Source organism: Penicillium riverlandense (genome assembly GCF_028828495.1).
Source record: "Penicillium riverlandense strain IBT 135883 chromosome Unknown utg000003l_segment0_segment0, whole genome shotgun sequence".
Classification (NCBI taxonomy): domain Eukaryota; kingdom Fungi; phylum Ascomycota; class Eurotiomycetes; order Eurotiales; family Aspergillaceae; genus Penicillium; species Penicillium riverlandense.
Window position 1 is genome coordinate 1,291,545 of NW_026643196.1, and position 17,285 is coordinate 1,308,829.

The 17,285-nt window shown below is 50.3% G+C and overlaps 6 protein-coding genes across 6 annotated transcripts; 3 read left to right on the forward strand and 3 right to left on the reverse strand.

The window, feature by feature from the left end:
- Positions 1-316: 316 nt before the first annotated feature.
- Positions 317-1,296, reverse strand: N7474_004157 (BTB/POZ domain-containing protein; the record flags this gene model as incomplete). The annotated part of the gene is made up of 3 exons (XM_057195572.1): positions 317-811; positions 879-1,017; positions 1,076-1,296. Coding segments are annotated over 3 exons (855 nt in total), but the record flags the coding sequence as incomplete, so codon positions are not given.
- A 586-nt stretch (positions 1,297-1,882) lies between these two features.
- N7474_004158 (putative alkaline lipase) lies at positions 1,883-2,955 on the reverse strand (the record flags this gene model as incomplete). The annotated part of the gene is made up of 6 exons (XM_057195573.1): positions 1,883-2,044; positions 2,107-2,151; positions 2,217-2,587; positions 2,641-2,704; positions 2,754-2,872; positions 2,934-2,955. The coding sequence occupies 6 exons, from the start codon at positions 2,953-2,955 to the stop codon at positions 1,883-1,885; spliced, it is 783 nt and encodes a 260-aa protein (XP_057052969.1).
- A 1,688-nt stretch (positions 2,956-4,643) lies between these two features.
- Positions 4,644-6,147, forward strand: N7474_004159 (uncharacterized protein; the record flags this gene model as incomplete). The annotated part of the gene is made up of 3 exons (XM_057195574.1): positions 4,644-5,048; positions 5,107-5,701; positions 5,759-6,147. 3 exons carry the CDS (start codon positions 4,644-4,646, stop codon positions 6,145-6,147), a joined length of 1,389 nt encoding a protein of 462 aa, XP_057052970.1.
- Positions 6,148-7,610: 1,463 nt separating this feature from the next.
- N7474_004160 (uncharacterized protein) lies at positions 7,611-9,637 on the forward strand (the record flags this gene model as incomplete). The annotated part of the gene is made up of 2 exons (XM_057195575.1): positions 7,611-8,598; positions 8,652-9,637. The coding sequence occupies 2 exons, from the start codon at positions 7,611-7,613 to the stop codon at positions 9,635-9,637; spliced, it is 1,974 nt and encodes a 657-aa protein (XP_057052971.1).
- Positions 9,638-10,879: 1,242 nt separating this feature from the next.
- Positions 10,880-13,188, forward strand: N7474_004161 (Zn(II)2Cys6 transcription factor; the record flags this gene model as incomplete). Its single annotated transcript, XM_057195576.1, has 3 exons — positions 10,880-11,103; positions 11,149-12,250; positions 12,310-13,188. The coding sequence occupies 3 exons, from the start codon at positions 10,880-10,882 to the stop codon at positions 13,186-13,188; spliced, it is 2,205 nt and encodes a 734-aa protein (XP_057052972.1).
- Positions 13,189-15,060: 1,872 nt separating this feature from the next.
- On the reverse strand, positions 15,061-17,077 carry N7474_004162 (Lactose permease; the record flags this gene model as incomplete). Its single annotated transcript, XM_057195577.1, has 7 exons — positions 15,061-15,282; positions 15,336-15,412; positions 15,476-15,834; positions 15,897-16,172; positions 16,244-16,668; positions 16,731-16,843; positions 16,900-17,077. The coding sequence occupies 7 exons, from the start codon at positions 17,075-17,077 to the stop codon at positions 15,061-15,063; spliced, it is 1,650 nt and encodes a 549-aa protein (XP_057052973.1).
- Positions 17,078-17,285: the final 208 nt, after the last annotated feature.

A 17,285-nucleotide genomic window follows, 5' to 3' on the forward strand; every position in this document is an offset into this window, starting at 1 on the left:
TCCAACCAAAAAGTGGCGGCCGACCTCACGAGAAGAGAACGTTAGCATGCTCTCAAAGCAAAAATCACTGTGTCAATCTCTGGTGCGATGTCAATAGTCATTCGGTTGAAAGCAAGGAAAAACAGATATCTCCTCCCATGTGCGATTCAATCTCCCACACGCGTAACCAGCTTGAGAAGCAACGAGCAACCAGCTAGAACAGCTTAGATGGACGAATAGTGCTGTAGAGTAAAAGAGTATCAGCAATCAGGTCGCAAGAGATAAGAGAGAGTAGGAGCAGTGAGCAAACGACAGGAAAACCAAAGAGGTTAATATCCTACCGGATCTCCGTCAGATCGTCCATATGGTTGCACATGGCCACAAACAGGTCAAAAAACAGCTTGCCGCCATTCTCCATCTCCATCTGCATAGTTCCACTCTTCTTAAAGGTCTTGCGGCTGCGGATGATAAGAGCCAGGTAATGAGCGCGCAGTCGAGACTCCGAGTCCGGTGTGTGGTCATACGCAAAACGAGCAGATCGCAAGATCACGTCGGCCGGGATGCCAGTCTGAAGGCCCTGCTTGCGGAAAGCAAGGCGCTTCAGCTCCTCCAGGCCGTACTTCTCGGCTGCGCAGTACACCACTGTGTCTCGGAGCACAACATCTCCCACACCGGGGTGGAGGATGGTTGCCTCGCTCGACCCGCGGCCACCAGAGTTATTGATGTCCTGGGCGTTCTCGAGATGCCATGAGTCGCGACGCTTCCCAGGCATCAAGCGTGGGAAGTAATCGCCCTTGTACAGAAACTCCAGGACACATGACAAGATCTCGGGCTCCCTGATTTTGTAAGAACCGAGTATGAAGAATTTAACAAACTACTCACTCTTCAGGTAATTCCACCCGCCTAGTTCCGTCTTGCAGGGACTGTTCCTTGAGGATGGCATCCAAGTACGGCGACAGCGACAGCACATCTTCATGTGCGGCGAAAAGACGCTGCTCCGATCCCACGACCAGGGTGATGATGGGACTGGTAAGAGGGCTGGTTGGGTGTTCTATCAGCTCTTGATCTCCTCAGAAATAACTTCTGGTTGACCAACTTTGCCCCTGGAGGGCTTTCTGCCTTCTGCTGCATCTTCTCCTTCGCCTGCTCGTCGTACTTCTTCTTGGCAACCTTGACGGCCTTGCCCGCCCGGTTCTTGGACACAAAGGAGCGCTTGAACATAACCACGACACAAGTGGCCCCACCCCAACGAGTGACTGCCAGTTTCGGTCGGAAGGAATGATCTGAGTTGGTCAAAAGAAGGAATTGTCGACGCTGCTAGATCATGCACAGGGGCACGTGAGAGTCTGGAAGCGCTTTCCACGAAATGGAGCTCTCCGATCGAGTCTTATTGAAAAGACTCGAGAGAACCAAGTCCTGGATGGCTTTGCGTGCGCGGGTCGGTGAGACCCACGTAGCGGAGTGTTGTCGACTCTGGCAGGCGTGAGAAAAAGAAGAGCGGGAGGGGGGAAGACCGAGTATTTAAACGACCCAGTCAGGTGATATCAAATGCATGACCAGGGTGATGCACTTGGACTAGTCTGGGACGTGGCGCTTAATCCTGGTATGGTATTGGTCCAGTGTCTAGAGGTGCTTGGCAGGCAACCACAGAGAGGGTTTGACAATTGACAACGCACCTAGGCACCAGAGAGTCATGGTTTGTTTCCAATCTACCAAGCTGTGAAAATTGGCAATGGACATGACTTGCATGACAGTTGGCAAAAGAAAAGTCATATATATATTGAGCCATGTTGAATGGCTCATCCGCTCATTTCAATGTCACGATCAAGTCAACAACATGACTTTCCCCACCCGTACATACTGCATGATTTTCCTAGGCCAGTTCCCATATCCCACAATAGATCTACACAGTAAGAGACCCGCATCCTGCAGCACCCATCACAACTCCGAAGCTGGAGAAATGACCAGCAGTGACGCCGACCATGCCATTACCCGCAGAACATTGCGTGTCCCGCTCTCCGGAGCATTTGAGACAAGTAGCAGCAGTGCCGTAGCTGTAGTATTCCTATCGGTGGTATAGTAATTAGTCGACGCAAACATGTATTCAGTGGTGTGGGGGTTCCTCACGGTTCCATAGTGCACGAAGTTATATGGAACGCTGACATACATGTTCTAAAAGAAGCAAAGTTAGTACCCATGAATAAATATATCGCAATAGAAGTCTTGAAGTCACTCACAGGAACACCGTCGGCCACATTATTTCCACGGTTCAATGTTCCATTCTGCGAGCTCCCGAAATTGGCCCATGCAGCGTTCCCAATAGGGAATGCTGCCATCGCATTGCTGGTTATCTGCTTGTCAGGGAAGTTTTGGGCCAGCGCCACATAGGAAAGATAGGTCAGCGAGCCACCAAGAGAATGCCCGGCGGACTCCAGAGTGTAGTCTGGGTACTGTTCGATAAGAGACGCGACCTCGGAGATCACATCACTGTGGATCGAGGACCAAGGACTGAAAATACCCTTCATTATCTGGACCCCAGAGGGAAACTGGACACCTGAAAGGGACGGGACGACCAGGGTGGTGTCAATATCATTGGCGATATCGACAGCTGGAGAATATGAGTACTCTATTCTTGCAGGATAGAAGAACAGGGGGACCAACTGGTTGTTGAGCCTCTCATGACGACGGAAATCCTTTTCTTGGATATCGAGTACCCAACATATCCCTGCATGGCGTTAGTGGTGAATCATATAGAGATAATAAAGAAGGAATACCTGAGTGTCGGTAGTGGCATCGTTGATCTCCTTCGTGATTTTCACATCAAACGCCGAACCTGTGCATCCAGTATAGGCAGCGGAGGATAAGTCGGCGGCCCTCTGGAGCTCAGCAAAGGCTGCAGAGTCTAGTCTCAAGCTATCAATTTAATGTGCAACTACTCGAGTAGTCGGACATACCGGCGGTGGCTCTCGATTTCATCGTGGGAATTGCATGGACTTGGGATACGCAAGCCATTCCAACGGAGAGGGTAGTAATAGCATGAAACATCATCTTGAAGAAGTGATATAAGATGTAGGTAATTGTCAATTTGGAAGGATCAGGGACTGCTCGAAGAAAGGACGGATTGCTGGTAAAACTGGCCCTTTAAATAATCTGATCCCTCTCATCCATAACGTCCGACAGTGAAGGATCAGTGCCTCGGATGTTTCCAAATGCCATATCGACATATCCCGAAACAGAACTTCCTGACGAAAATATCGCATTGAGGAAACATCGGTACAAATAAACTTTCGGGGCGATCGCCGTTTTGGATTGATTAGCAGGGTGAGTGGGGTTATTATGGCTGGGCAGGCGTGAGCCGAGGCGAGAAACGGCGCTGAATTGGATCATATACTTTCAAGTAGACAGATTATCTTGAATTTATACTCCTTAATACTGGGCAGAGCTATATGGATTTCAAGTAGAGCCACATCCTTGAGCAGTGGGCCATCAACGCCCTGGAGTTGAGTTTCGATGGGTAATCTTCAGCGTTTTCAGAAGGAAGTCAAAGCTCGGACATATTTCCTGATTTCATGACGGCGCAGGTCAGTCGGAAGCCTAAATCTGCAATGAGAATGGGGATGCTGACCTGTCTTCAAAAACGAGCCATGCCAAGGCAATAATGGGGATTGTTGCAGCCCTGCTCTGCATGAGAAAATACTTCGTCGAAGAAACTACAGATGTCCACGAAGACAATCCGGTCCCAGGTCTCCATTAAGGTCATGGATCTATAGACCCCAGTACTAACGTCTCGAATGTGTAACTTGCAGCGTCTAATAGGCTTGCGGTAAGCCCGACGGAAAAAATCCGGAAAGCCAAAGCCTGATCTAGGGCGTGGGTGATGCAAGAAAATTGACAAATGTTATTTAATAATAAGTAATGAGGGGTTAGACTGCTGGAATCTGCTTAATATTCCACAAATCAACGTTTTCCACCCTAGGGCAATGCAGAGAAGATGGTTCGGCAGTTGAGGATTCGGCATTTGGAACCGAGGCTTATGTGCCCAACATATCAAGACTGCAATGTAACATTGACAGGGATTTCCCCGCATTCTCGTATAGCTTGGCACGGGGATGGCAATCGATATCTCGCTTCGCCTTACCCTGCATTAGGGTGTATAGAGAGGGACAGGGAATCAGACAGACATGTGAAATGAGTGAAATGGATGGATCTGGCCGTTTGAGTGAGAAAAGGGGATCTCGGTTAAAATATCTGTAGATAAACACAAAGATAGAGAGAAAAATAGGTGCGTTTTCACCTACATCTTACCGACATGTTCATCTTCATCTAGGTCTCCATCTCAGGATCCAGATCGGGCAGTAGGTCTGGGTGTGGCGGTGCAGAGATCTAGTGTGGCGGGTGCGGGGGATTGAGGCGCAGTCAGTGATATCATCGGTCGGAAAGAAGGGTGATTGAGAGAAAGCTTGAATTTCTTGTAAATCACCCAAAATTTCCAGCCATGACTGTCCCAAAATAAGTACTGTCTTTGGTTCACGCTCGATTTACTAGCACGAGTTGACCTGTCAACCAGCCCTCTCCCATGCGCTTGGACCCAACATACCTACGCGCTTGGTTTACGTTTCCCCTCGAAACACCTCAGCAGTTCCCGCCCATTTGAGTCCTCCACCATGGCAAACGAATTTATCCACCAGATCAAGAACCGCCGGCGTTCGTCACAGGCCATGAAAGAACAGAACCCCGTCCTGACTGCTGAGGACGAGGCCTTTTTGCAGCAGGTCACCACGCAGCCAGAGTCGCCGCGATCTGTCGCCGACGGCGAAAATCCGCAACTGGCCGCGACTGAAGCCCCACCACAGCCACTGGTGGTGGATGAAGGGGCTGCGAATATCCCGCTGCCCGCGTCGCCTTCCGACGAGTTTGGAAAACAACTAGGAGAAGAGGCGCGTGAGAAGTCCAAGGACGAAGGGCCGACATCTGAGCCGGCGAGTCAATCAGATGTGAAAGCGCCGGAGAAGAAGAAAAAGAATAGATGGAGTGCTATTTTCTCCAGGAAGAGTTCGGATTCGAACAAGGTGTGTCTTATTCCCAGCCAACAGTCGTCCCCGATACATGCTAACCCAGCGGTTCTAGGATAAACAAGCAAGCAAATCAGATAAGAAACAATCATCCGAGACCAAAAATGATATGTCGACCAATAAGGGCGAAGGTACCCAGCAAGATACAGAGGACATAACGGACATCCTGGACCGGCTCAACCTAGCCGCAGACAACAACCGGGTCTTTTCCATCAGCGACGAGACCCAGGAATTGTTGCGCAAATTCAAGTTGATCTTCAAAGACTTGGTTAATGGGGTCCCCACCGCTTACAATGACCTTGAGAGTCTCCTGACCAACGGCAACCGCCAGCTCCAGGACACCTATTCGAAGCTGCCCGGGTTCTTACAAAAGCTGATCGAGAAGCTTCCCGAGCGATGGACCGAGACCCTTGCACCGGAAATGCTTGCGGCTGCCAGTGCGCGAGCTAGTGCGAGCGGCGTCAATATGGAAAATGTGGGCAAGGCCGCTGCCGCTGCCGGGAAGATCGGCATCGATGTCCCGAGTTTGAAGGAGCTGGTGGGTAAGCCGACTGCTATTGTGGGGATGCTCCGGTCCATTGTGGCGTTTCTACGGGCTCGATTCCCGGCCGTGATGGGCATGAATGTGATGTGGTCGTTGGCGCTATTCAGTAAGTGACTTGGTGCGATTCCTGATTTGGTCTATGCTAATCTCTCCTGGTGTTTAGTTCTCCTGTTCGTGCTATGGTACTGCCACAAGCGCGGCCGTGAAGTACGCCTTGAAAACGAGCGGCTGGTGACCGAGGAAGAGATCAACCAACTGAACCTGAACGCCTCCGAGGGCAAAATTCGACCCACCGAGACCCTTACAACGACTGCGCCTCAAGGCGCCTCGCCCGACGAGGTGCGTCAGGGCGTCAAAAAAGTCGAGGAAGCGCGTGCTTCGGCCGCGACCGAGCCCGGCGCCTCGAAGCCGACGCAGAGTGCCTCGGAAGGTACCAATAATGGCAAGCAGAGCTCTGCTCCACCACCATCCCGCTCCAAGTCACGTCTCTCGATCTTCTCCCGGTCCAAATCCCAGTCGACGCAGGAAGTTGCTCCTTACCCGGGCACTTGATGCTGCGCCAGTGGAAAAATTTGTCATGCTGTTTGTATTGTTCAGGGGAAGGCGTACCGTGGTACAAGATCGGAGCGGGCGGAGACCCAGTAGAGTGGCGCCCATTGCTAGTGATGATGATGACTCATGGACATGTTTGTTTTTTACTTTTTTCTTTCGTTTGGCGGTTCAGAATAGTCACACCTATATCCGTGTAAAGTCTATAATCAACTAGTTCTCTACAGTGTGCAAGGCCGCGGTGAAACATGCTCAAGGGTTAGTGAGGGTGGTTGTTGACAGAATTTTATCACATCACTCAGCCACTGCGGGGCGATGATCTCGGGCTCGGAGCCGGCAGAACAAAAGAACAGAGTGGTAGTTACCATCGGTTCACATCCTAGGAGGACCAACGACCATATACCGCACAAGAATGTGAGATGCCCAAATGGGTAAGACTGCTGACTAGCCACACCCTAGACGAGTGCAGTGTCGATCGAGCTCCTTACCGCCCCTTCGTGATAGTCGGGCCATGACCGGATTCCTGCAGGTTCCCGGATCACTAGAACAGCCGCTGAAAGGGTCAGCCCAGCCAATGATCCTTTCTAGGGCCTCTGCGTCGTCGTTGCGCATGATCCATCTAGCGCGTGTGTCATACGGGTATGAATCAGAAGTATCGTCAATCTCGTGGGACTGGCCATCCACCACGGCATTCTTCTCTCGAGTTGGACTCACTCCCTCTCCCCCATAGGATTATTTTCGAGTCATCCATGATGTAGTTTCTTTCGTCCTGTAGTCGAACGGAAGATGCGGTGAACAGAGCCAACGAATGAAGGGTCCCCGGCGCCCATCCCCCCGACCAATCAGCGGGGCTCCCCACTTCCCAGGAAAAATCCACTTCTGCCTCTTTTTCCCGTGCCTTCCCTTCTTCTGCTTCTTTTTTTTTCTCGTTTTCACCAAGCCAACAACACTCTTCCAGTCTACTTACAATACCCTATCCGATTCTCATCCGAACTGCACTTTTCCCAGATATCGTCCAGAATTCCCGCCAAATGGCTGTCGCTGGGCTGTAAATCCCCCGCTGGGGAACCTGTTTCCAAGGCTCCCCAGTCCAGCAGCTCCCAGGATTCCCCAATTCGACTCGATATCTGTTTCTCTTTCGACGCTGGCCGCTGCGTCGGAATTGCCCCCCAAGTACAGTCCCAGAAGAAGCACTTCAGCGTCCGTGCCGGACTGGAGGTGTTATACCCCGAGAAAAAAAAGTCTTTCCTCCCCCTCCTCCTCCCTCGACCTGCCACCCACCCCGATCACCATAATCCGAACTCCCGTTTCACGATATACGATTACGACCGACGAGTCCACTCGGATTCCTTCTACCCTTCTTCCCCTCACCGATCACTGGCATTTGACGCAATCGACTGGCCGAGGGGAACCCAGCCAAAAATTTCTACGAACAAACGACATTGAACTTGCTGTTATTGCCAAATATGCCACAGTCAAGTCCTCACACTTCAAAACGGACACCTAAGAGCTCGGCTAAAAATTCCCATCCCACCACCCCCGAGTCGAACATCATGCGGCACCACGACCAGTCCCCCAAAGGGGCCAACCAGAGCAAAAAAGCGGGCAATGCCCGACCCGCCGGCCGTGCCGCGGCCCAGAGAAAACGAAGAGCGTCGTCGACCTCCGTGTCGAGCGTATCGTCAGTCTCCTCCCTGGAGGAGCTGAGCGAAGAAGCGGACGAGTCGGAAGACGACGCCGATGATGAAGAAGACCGGCCACTAGCGCGGGCCCCGTCTTATGGGCGCAGTCAAGGCAAAACCTATAAGGCGGGGCGTCAACCGACCCAGAACAAGCGGAGACGGGTCTTGGACGAGGAATATGACGATCATATTAGCAGCGATCCCGCCGAGTCGGATGACAGCTCGGATGATATTTATGCGGGCGTCGACTACATCACGGACGGTGATGATGAAGAGCAGGACGTTGAGAAACTGGAGGAGATGATGATTATGGAGTCTGAGAACCATCATCGTATCCTGCCGACCTCTGAAATCGGCCACGAAGGGATTGACTGGGTCAACTCGGGTACTTTCGAAGACCAGATGATCCTCCCCATAGCGTCGTTCTTTGATGAAGAGCATCTGTACAGCGCCATGGATACATTTGGTGAAACCGACATGGCCAGCGAAGCGCTTGAGACTCCCATGCCTCGACGAGTTCACTTCGAGGAGCGCTCGGAGTCTTCGTCCGACAGCGACTCCCACACGGACGATGAAATCCCAAGCGATTTCCTGCAGCAGGACAGCTTGGATCCCCAGCTGCGTCGCATGATTGAAAGCGACAATGAGATGCACCGCAGCCATCGTCGCCAGTCAGAAGAGATGTTTGGCGATGCGGACTATGGCCATGGAAATATCTATCATGTTGAGTCCAATGGCGGCTCCTCCGAAGGGAGTCTCAGTGGTTACGAGAGTATGCAGGCGGACCTTGTTGACATTGCTGTATTTATGCTAATCCATTTCCAGCCGACGATGGCGACACTACGGATGAAGACCTCCCGCCCCCGGCGACGATTACCCACCCTCGGTCCCTGCTTCGTCGGGACTCGGCTGATTCGCTGATCGCTGCGGGTGACGACAAGTGTGACAGTCTTCCACGCCGCCGTGGACCCATTATGGGAACGTTCGTCGCCGACCCTCACAAGCCTGTGGCCCTCGTCGACTGCACGGGCAAGCATCTGGTAATCATCCCGGCCTATGCTTCCTCCCGTCACGATTGGCTCGACTCGGCCGCGAACAGCATGCCGGGCACCGCCAACAACAGCCCGCGCCAGACCACTTTACACTTGGTCGATGAGAGCGACACCGATGCACTCACATCCCCGAATCAAACCGACTTCAGCCCGATGCTTGCTTCCAGCGCCAATCTCATGATGACAGCCCTCGGCAACGATCTCACCCCCGGCGGTCAAGTTATGGGTCCTCCGGAAGCGTTCTATCCCTCGCAGGACTTGACGATCGACAGTTCCTTCGAAGAAGACGACGAAGATGATCCCGAGGCTTCCCTCAATGTCGATGATTTTATCGATTTTGGCAATGACTCTTCTGACGAAGATGAAGATGAAGAAATGGACAAGCCATTTGACGACGAGACGCTCATCTCGCCCATGGCCCCACCTTCCCTTCAGCACCTGGGCACACCAACCCCGACACGCCACTCGGAGTCTCAGCAGGCCAATCACGCCGAGCAGTTCCTCAACCACCTCGACAAGGGCATTGTGACGGCCTTTCGCCGTAACCACAATCGGTATCAGACGCTGCTGCGGCTGCCCCAGCACCGCGAGTTTATGCCCGCCAACTCGCCTTCCCGGCCTGCCAGCGTTTTTCGCCACGCCAAACACTCGGACCAGCGCACCCCGACCCGGAAACGCAAGGCAAGCGGCTACGCTGGCGGCGAGGCCGTGCGACGGAAGCTCATGGATGCTCAGCGTCGTACTCAGCTCCCGTTATAAGCATCGTCTTGATTTTTTGTTCGAGTCTGTGACGGCTTGAATCGACCGAGTACCACACCGTCGGTTCTTTACGATTCCACGAAGTTCGGGGTATTCTCTCCCAAAAGATTAGCATGATACAAATGGCTGCTATTATATGTCTACGAGTCGCTGGCAGACTTGATTTTCCCCAGGCGCATTACTTGATCCTTCTTCCCACCTTTTGCCCTCAAGATCTTACAGTGGAGCCTTGTTTGATGAATCGAAATGGATGAACAACAGCAAAGCTCACTTGCATTTCATTCCATTCCACTTTCTTGCCACAAAAAAAATGACCCATGGCCAAAAGTTTGACGAGCGAATCTTGCGATTGCATTTGGATGTTTTATTGCGCGCTGTCTTGCAAATTTCTGATGGCTTCCCTCTTTACCTTTCACACACTCAATCTCTCTTTTATTCCCTATGTGTCTTTTGTTCGCGTGGGGTGGTGTGATACCTAAGGCTTCTTTGATCTCATGGAGTTGATCTGTTGTTTTTCGTCGAATGAGCCATGGATTGATGTATGTGTTTATAGCTGAATTTCAATTTCTTCAAAACTATCTTTTGCATTAGACTGTAGTTGCTCGCATAAGGGAACGAACGTACTTTGGACCCCGCCGGACGGGGTCTCGAAAACTCCGGGGTACATGCAACAGGGATTAGCCCCACCTTTTGCTCTTTTCGGCACGGAGCGGCATCATCCGGAGGCTGTAGACGTTTTGGGCCAGCTGCGCCGATTATTGTGACGGATACATCCTGGCCAGGCAGGGGAGGCCAATAATATTGGGAAGTTGGTGGTTTATGCGATGCTACCCACTCGCTGTCCTTTAAATTTGGCCCTCCAGGTTCGGATCCCCAGAACTTGATCACGACCCCGTCAAGCCTGGAAATTGATCAACTTTTTATTTGATTGCTCTGACAGGGGGAATAAATAGTCAGTAGGGATCATAGGCTGAGGAATACACATGGAATGAACAGAATGCGGGGAAGCACACGAGGTGGCCACCCAAACTGTTTCAGCTAAGCGAAGTTGGGCCAATATTTCGTCGATGTTTTGCTTGTAGTCCCTTCCTCTGCTGATCACATGGGCTCGCACCTCTCCGGGTCTTAATTGATTGTTTAATGCATCTAAGCCGGACCTTCTTCCCCACATTCATAGAGAACGATTCACATCATTGCCCGCTACTGCGCAGCTCCATTCGGTCTCCAGACTTGTTTCTTACAATGTTCCACACATTCGAAAGCGTGGAAAAGTCTGATTCGGGAACAGCCGAGGGGTCTCGCAAGCGTGCCAAACGTCGCGAAGGACAGCCGCGAGCAATTCCAAATGCATGCACCTCGTGCCGGACTCGGAAGATCAAATGTGACGGCGAGCAGCCGTGCGAGTCCTGTCGGTGGTATCACAGGTCTGGCCAATGTCAGTATTCAGAACCACGGGCACCTCATAGGTGAGTCTTCTTTTGATATTATCAAATCTATGAGACCGAGCTTAGCGGGTCAACTAGCCACCCTACTATGGCCCAATATAAGAGCGTCTTGCGCAAGATCTTTCCCAATGTGGCACCAGAAAATCTTGTCAACTTGCCACGAGAACGATTACCGGGTCTCATGGACCGCAACCTCCTGCAAGCGGCGCTCAATTTGACGACGCAGTCCCAGACATCACCCCCTGCCTCGGTCTCAGATGCCACATACAGTGATCCGCCGTCAAATGAGGTTGATAATCTAGAGTCACTTCAGGCCATGCCGGAAGGGTTTCCAGATAACAATCCGGCAGGCTCCACCACGGCTCTTATGGGAGCTTTCTCGGATGAGGTTAATGCTTTGTCACTCCTAGTCCGACAGCCCTCGTCCTACCTTGGAGTTTCTTCTGTACAGGCTGTGCTGAAGGTTATCACTTGGCTTGACCCCCATTGTGCGTTCCACTTTGCTCGCACGCCATCCACCGAGAGGTATGAACGGCCTTCAGATTGGATCCATCACATGCCGCTCCCACCACATCCACCACCATCACTCTCGGAGCTTGAGATGCTCGAAGCTTATTTCCTATACTTTCATCCATTTGCGCCAATGATAGACGAGCAAAGCTTCCGCGAAACATACCGAGCCAGCCAGAGAAAGGATGATCACTGGCTGGCGCTGCTGAATATTGTCCTTGCTCTTGGATGCATTGCAGCCACTTCTGCGAGCGATCAGTCCCACCAGTCCTATTTCTATCGGTCCATGAGCCATCTCAGTCTCAGATCCCTAGGTACTTCGAATCTCGAAAGTATCCAGGCTCTAGGGCTTATCGGTGGCTGGTACTGTCACTATATAAGCCAGCCTAACATGGCATACTCCTTGATGGGCGCTGCTCTACGGATGGCAGTATCTCTTGGACTACACAGGGAGCATACTAGTAGCCGCCAGTCGGTGAACGATTCCGCACGACCCCAGGCAACCGACTCCAGCAAGGCGGCTTTGACGGACCTAAAACGCCGTATCTGGTGGTCCCTTTTCTGCATGGATACTTGGGCCTGTGTGACCCTTGGAAGACCAAGTATGGGCCGGTCTGGCCCGGCTATCACTGTAAAGCCGCCCTCCAGCCAAGATAAGGTGCGTCCGTTGCTTTCATTTTCTCTTTGCGTGCCATAGCCCTAACATGCGCTTGACAGGAAAATGTTTTGGATATTCTTCCACTGGTAGAAAATATCCGCTTTACAAAAATAGCTACCGAGATCCAGGAGGCCCTGGCTGCTGTGCCACTAGTCAGGTCTCCAGAGATGTCGCGCGGCGGGGCCCAGCTGCAGCAGTGGTGGGAAAACTTGCCCCCAGTGCTGAAGGACCATGAACCATGCTCCGAGAAAATCAGCATCGTGCGCACAAACATGCGTTGGCGCTACTTGAATCAGCTCATGCTACTCTACCGTCCAGTTCTCCTGAATTATGCAATCCGACGAGCTCCATATATCACACTACAAACTGAGGAGTGTGCAGCCATCGAGAAATGTCGAGAAGCCGCCGAGCAAACTATAGAAAGCATAGCTACCACAAACAAAATGGACCAATTCATTTGCTGGAATGCCGTCTGGATGATCTTCCAGGCAACGATGGTTCCATTAGTTGGCCTGTTCATCCATGACTCGACAGCCAGTGATCTGCGCGCCTCTCTCGAGTCCTGCAAAGCCCAGGTTGAGGCCGCCATGCTCACACTCTCTCGTATGGAACCTTTTGCGCCCACCGCCAAGCAGTCCCTAAATGCCATTGCTCGCATTTTCGAGGCCAGTAAGCGCCGGACTGATCCCTATACTCCCGGACATGTCGAATCAACTGATGTCTCACAAACATCTGATTTCGCTTACACTGCTGAGACATCGGGTAAAGAAGGTGAATTGGATTGGCTGAATATTCAGATCGACAATTTTGATGCGCAGTACCCGTGGGATTATATGAGTTGGGGGGATATATGTTCTGGTCAACCTGGAGCCGACGCCCAATTAGACTTGATGGCACCTGCTATCTCGGAAGACGAACTGAAACAATTAATGGGTTGAGGGATAAGCCTACCTGTGTTGTGCAGCGGACTGGTGTTAGCGCAAACGAAGAAATTTCGTGTACTTATTCGTGACGTTCTAATGAGATACTGATATTCTAATCTCATTTCAAGCATATTCCGTGATAGGCCCACGAGATTGGCAAAAACAGAGGTCACTAGGTTTGATATAGAATCGATAGAAGTAAATCTACGTAATGCTAGGCCACCTTCTCGCACACCACGGTATAGATCATGGTAATAAATGACTCAAATGTATGGAGAGCTTGAAGCAGACTAGATACTTTTGACAACAAGTCTGAAACTAGCGTCCATCCGGAACGGTCATCCCACCGGGAAGAATCAGCAGCTAGATGGGCTGATATTGACCAAAAGATTCGGGCTGCCACTCGACCAGCCAGTCCCAGTAAGTGCGCTATAGGCGCTGATATCAATATCGACTGAGTTGGTGGAACTGCTTCCACACCTCTCATCGGCTGGAACATCAGTCTTGCAGAAGTTGTAGGCGGATTCAGAAGGACAGCTTTTCAACTTCAATTAGTATTTAGGTTTCTTTTTCTTTTTCAGAAATATGCAGATAACTTACCCATCAATAACATTCACCGTCACGCAATTCCGAACTCCACCTACAGAGGCACCTCCGTATCCACCCGTGTTACAAACCTGGAAACACTCGCCACAAGTGGTGGTTGGGCACGAGGGCCCAGTATATCCCGACACGGGACTTTGGCCATCACTATTGTTCTTTAGTAAACAAAATCAAGATAATCAGAGACGACATGGCAATTACCACTCGGAATAGTCTATTGATCCACTGCATTTATCACCGCTCCAGATATTTGGGGAAAGATCCCCTATAGCCACACCGTAGGTACCAGAAACACCTGTTTTAGGACCACACACAGTACTAAATCCATATATCAGTCTCTAGACAAGAAAAGAAGAAAACTCAGGGGTAGTAAATATACTTGCTCTGGGAGGCGTAGTCATTAAAAGTGGCGACACCACTGTACGTCGTTCGCTTCATCAGCGATGCCGAAGCCATTGCTCCCATAACCAGAATCAAACAACTGTGCATTTTGATAATTATTGATATGTTTCAATCAAATGTTCTCGTCAGAATGATAGTAAATAGGGAGCTTATGTATGCTGATTTGAATCGTTACTTATATACATTGCGAGTGATATACTTTCCCGAAAGCGGCGCGGATGCATTCGGATCCCATCTTGCTACTCACGCTCAATCCAGACCGTGTCCGATATGAGTATGTTCAGGGGTATGCCTGTTTATCTGCACGTCGTAGATCTAATGTCTTCCTGTCTCATGTCATTCTTGTTTGTCCAAATATAGGAGCATCAATAACTTCCTTTCTAGTTCTTCCTAAATTGGTCTTCACGATACATATCTTTATGCGAGATCTGCTGAGTTATATATCTGGTTTTTGCTATGAGAATCTCGAGAGCAATGTTATCACTTTGTTTAATCCTGTATTTGGTGCCGATCGCTGCTATTCTTGCCACGGGTCCAGTCAAGCATTCTTCAGGCCAACCTGGGAGCGGACTGATCTCGAGGAGCACATACTGCTACCAACCCCGCACTTTGTTAATATTCTGGTGACGTTATTAGCAAGGACAAGTCGTTTATCCTGACTTTGCCCAGACGTTTTTGGGTATCTGAATTAATTTTAATAGGGATTTCCAAATAGACTATCGACCGTACCAAGCGCCTGATTAATGAAGAAGCTCTGTGTTGTCCAGGTATATGGTGCTTTTATTGTGCTCACACCGTTATCAACTTGAGTAGAATCCGTGAAAATTCCCATCCCTCGATATTAGAAGATACTAACACAAATAGCTCAAATATAGCGGATTTTTAGACAGTTGGCTGCTGTACTGCGTTCTGTCTATTTCCGGAAGTGGATTGGCCTCTGAGGACTAATTTGGCATCTGTGCTGGCCTTTCGAGGATTGGGCGCCTCGAAGACCTCGTCTAACTCCTCAAGGGTACGACCTTTAGTTTCAACGAAGAAAAGATAGATCACACAGAACTCTAGGACATCCCAGAGAACAAAGAATACGTAAAACCAATATCCGATCTTTGAAACACGTCAGTAGATTGAGACAAGCCTTTGTGATATACTTGGCATACCTTGCTGAGAGCCACTGGAGCAGCAAAGGTGTTAACAAATGAGGCACAACCACTAGTTATTTGCCACACACCCATCCCTGAAGGCATTCAAAACCGCAGGTTAGTGAAGCCGATAAGGATAGAAGAGATTTGAATCTCACCTTTGGCTCGCATATCATTCGACAGGACTTCACCTGGATAAATGGGCTGCATTGAAGTCCAGGCAAAAGCAAACACCGACCCGAAAATATAGATGAAGGCAATGGACGCGTTTGAGTCCGTTTTACTGCCCGTATGAACGTATCCTGCTGCAGTTCCAGCAGCTACCGCCAGGGCGAGAGTCATGCCAGCAGTGGCGCCCAGTAGCATTTTTCTTCGTCCAATAATGTCATGGAATCGAGCCCCTGCAATGGCCGGTATCCATCCCGTAATGGCATATACAATATTCAGGAGCAGTTTCGTATTCGTATCGGTGATGCCGACGTTCTCCAGCAAGTATGGGAGATAGTAAGAGGCAACGCTAAAGGGTTTTCAGTAATCGTTCGGAAATAATTTGCGTTGAATGTGAGCAAATTGCCTTACTTGTTTCCAGAAAACTGGGAAAACCACGCAAAAGTCATGTTGAGCATGAGACGGTATCGTCTTGCTTTAGACTTGACAAGCACGCGCAAGTCGAAAAAGTTTCTCCAGCCCACCATCCCTTCTTCACTGAGAGAGTTGGCCATTTCACTCATTTCAAGTTGTACAAGTGGATGGTCAGAGTCACCATTGGCATGGAACCTTGCCACTATTGCTCTGGCCTCCGCTATTCTTCCCTTTCCAATCAACCTGTTGGTCTCATAAGCGACAGACCTCACGCTGTTGAGAAAGTACTGTTACTGACCATCGCGGAGATTCAGGACAAAACCAAATTCCTAACGCAACAATACCTGGACATAACATTTGGAGCCATAATGGGAGTCTCCAATCCATGTTTCCATGATCGGCGAGGTTTCGATGTGCTCCATATACGGCAGCCGTCGCGATTATAGATCCCTTGGTAATCATCAGCCTTTCTGCAGACATCTTGGACAGAGACGCTATATACCAGGTAGTAAAGTGTGTTATAGAGACCGGCAATAGTGCCACGGTACTGAGGAGCTGCAATCTCAATCAAGTATAACGGGCTGCTCATCGTCGCCAGGGTCGAAAAAAAGGATAGCAGGAATCGACCGCCGACAAAGGTTGGTATAGTTGGAGCAACGCTTGTCACAACAGTCCCAACGCATACACCGAGGCATCCCACAAAGATAGGAAGTCGACGACCCTGCCAATCTGCAACCCAGCTGAACAGTGCACCAACCATTTGGCCAACCTAAATCATTCTCAGTAAATTCAAACCGACGTTTTCGAGGAATATGAGCAGTGATTACGCACATTAAAGATAGAGAAGACAATCCCAGTCCCTGCATTTCCTTTCGCAGGCAGGTTATAGTATCGAGTGTAATTTGGTGTGGCATTGATGCTGCCCATCAGGCTGCCGTCGTAGCCTATCCGGAGTAAGATAGTATCCTCTCAATATCTCATTTCATAAAAAAGTGCTCACCATTCATGGTCGAACATAGAAAAATCAGCGCACAAACAGAATACATATGCAGATAGCCCTTGGCCCATGGATTGGGCTTCGAGATTTCCAGGGCAGCCTGAAAAGTGATGCCCTCTATCTGCGCAATTTCGAGCTTCTGCTCATCTGTATTGTCAACATGCTCTGCGGGATTCTCCATTTTGAAGGCAAGAAACAGGTTTTCAAAGATATCAAAGAGTTAAGTGACAATGTGAGATAACAATACCACATTAATCCAGCTTTACACGCCAGACCAGTTCTGATCCGCGCTCTTTATGTAGCCGGAGGCCAACCAACTTAACTCCATTTGCTCAAACTTAGGTGACCCCGAACCTTTCGCTCTCCGCAGTAGGGTGATTGTTAGTAGC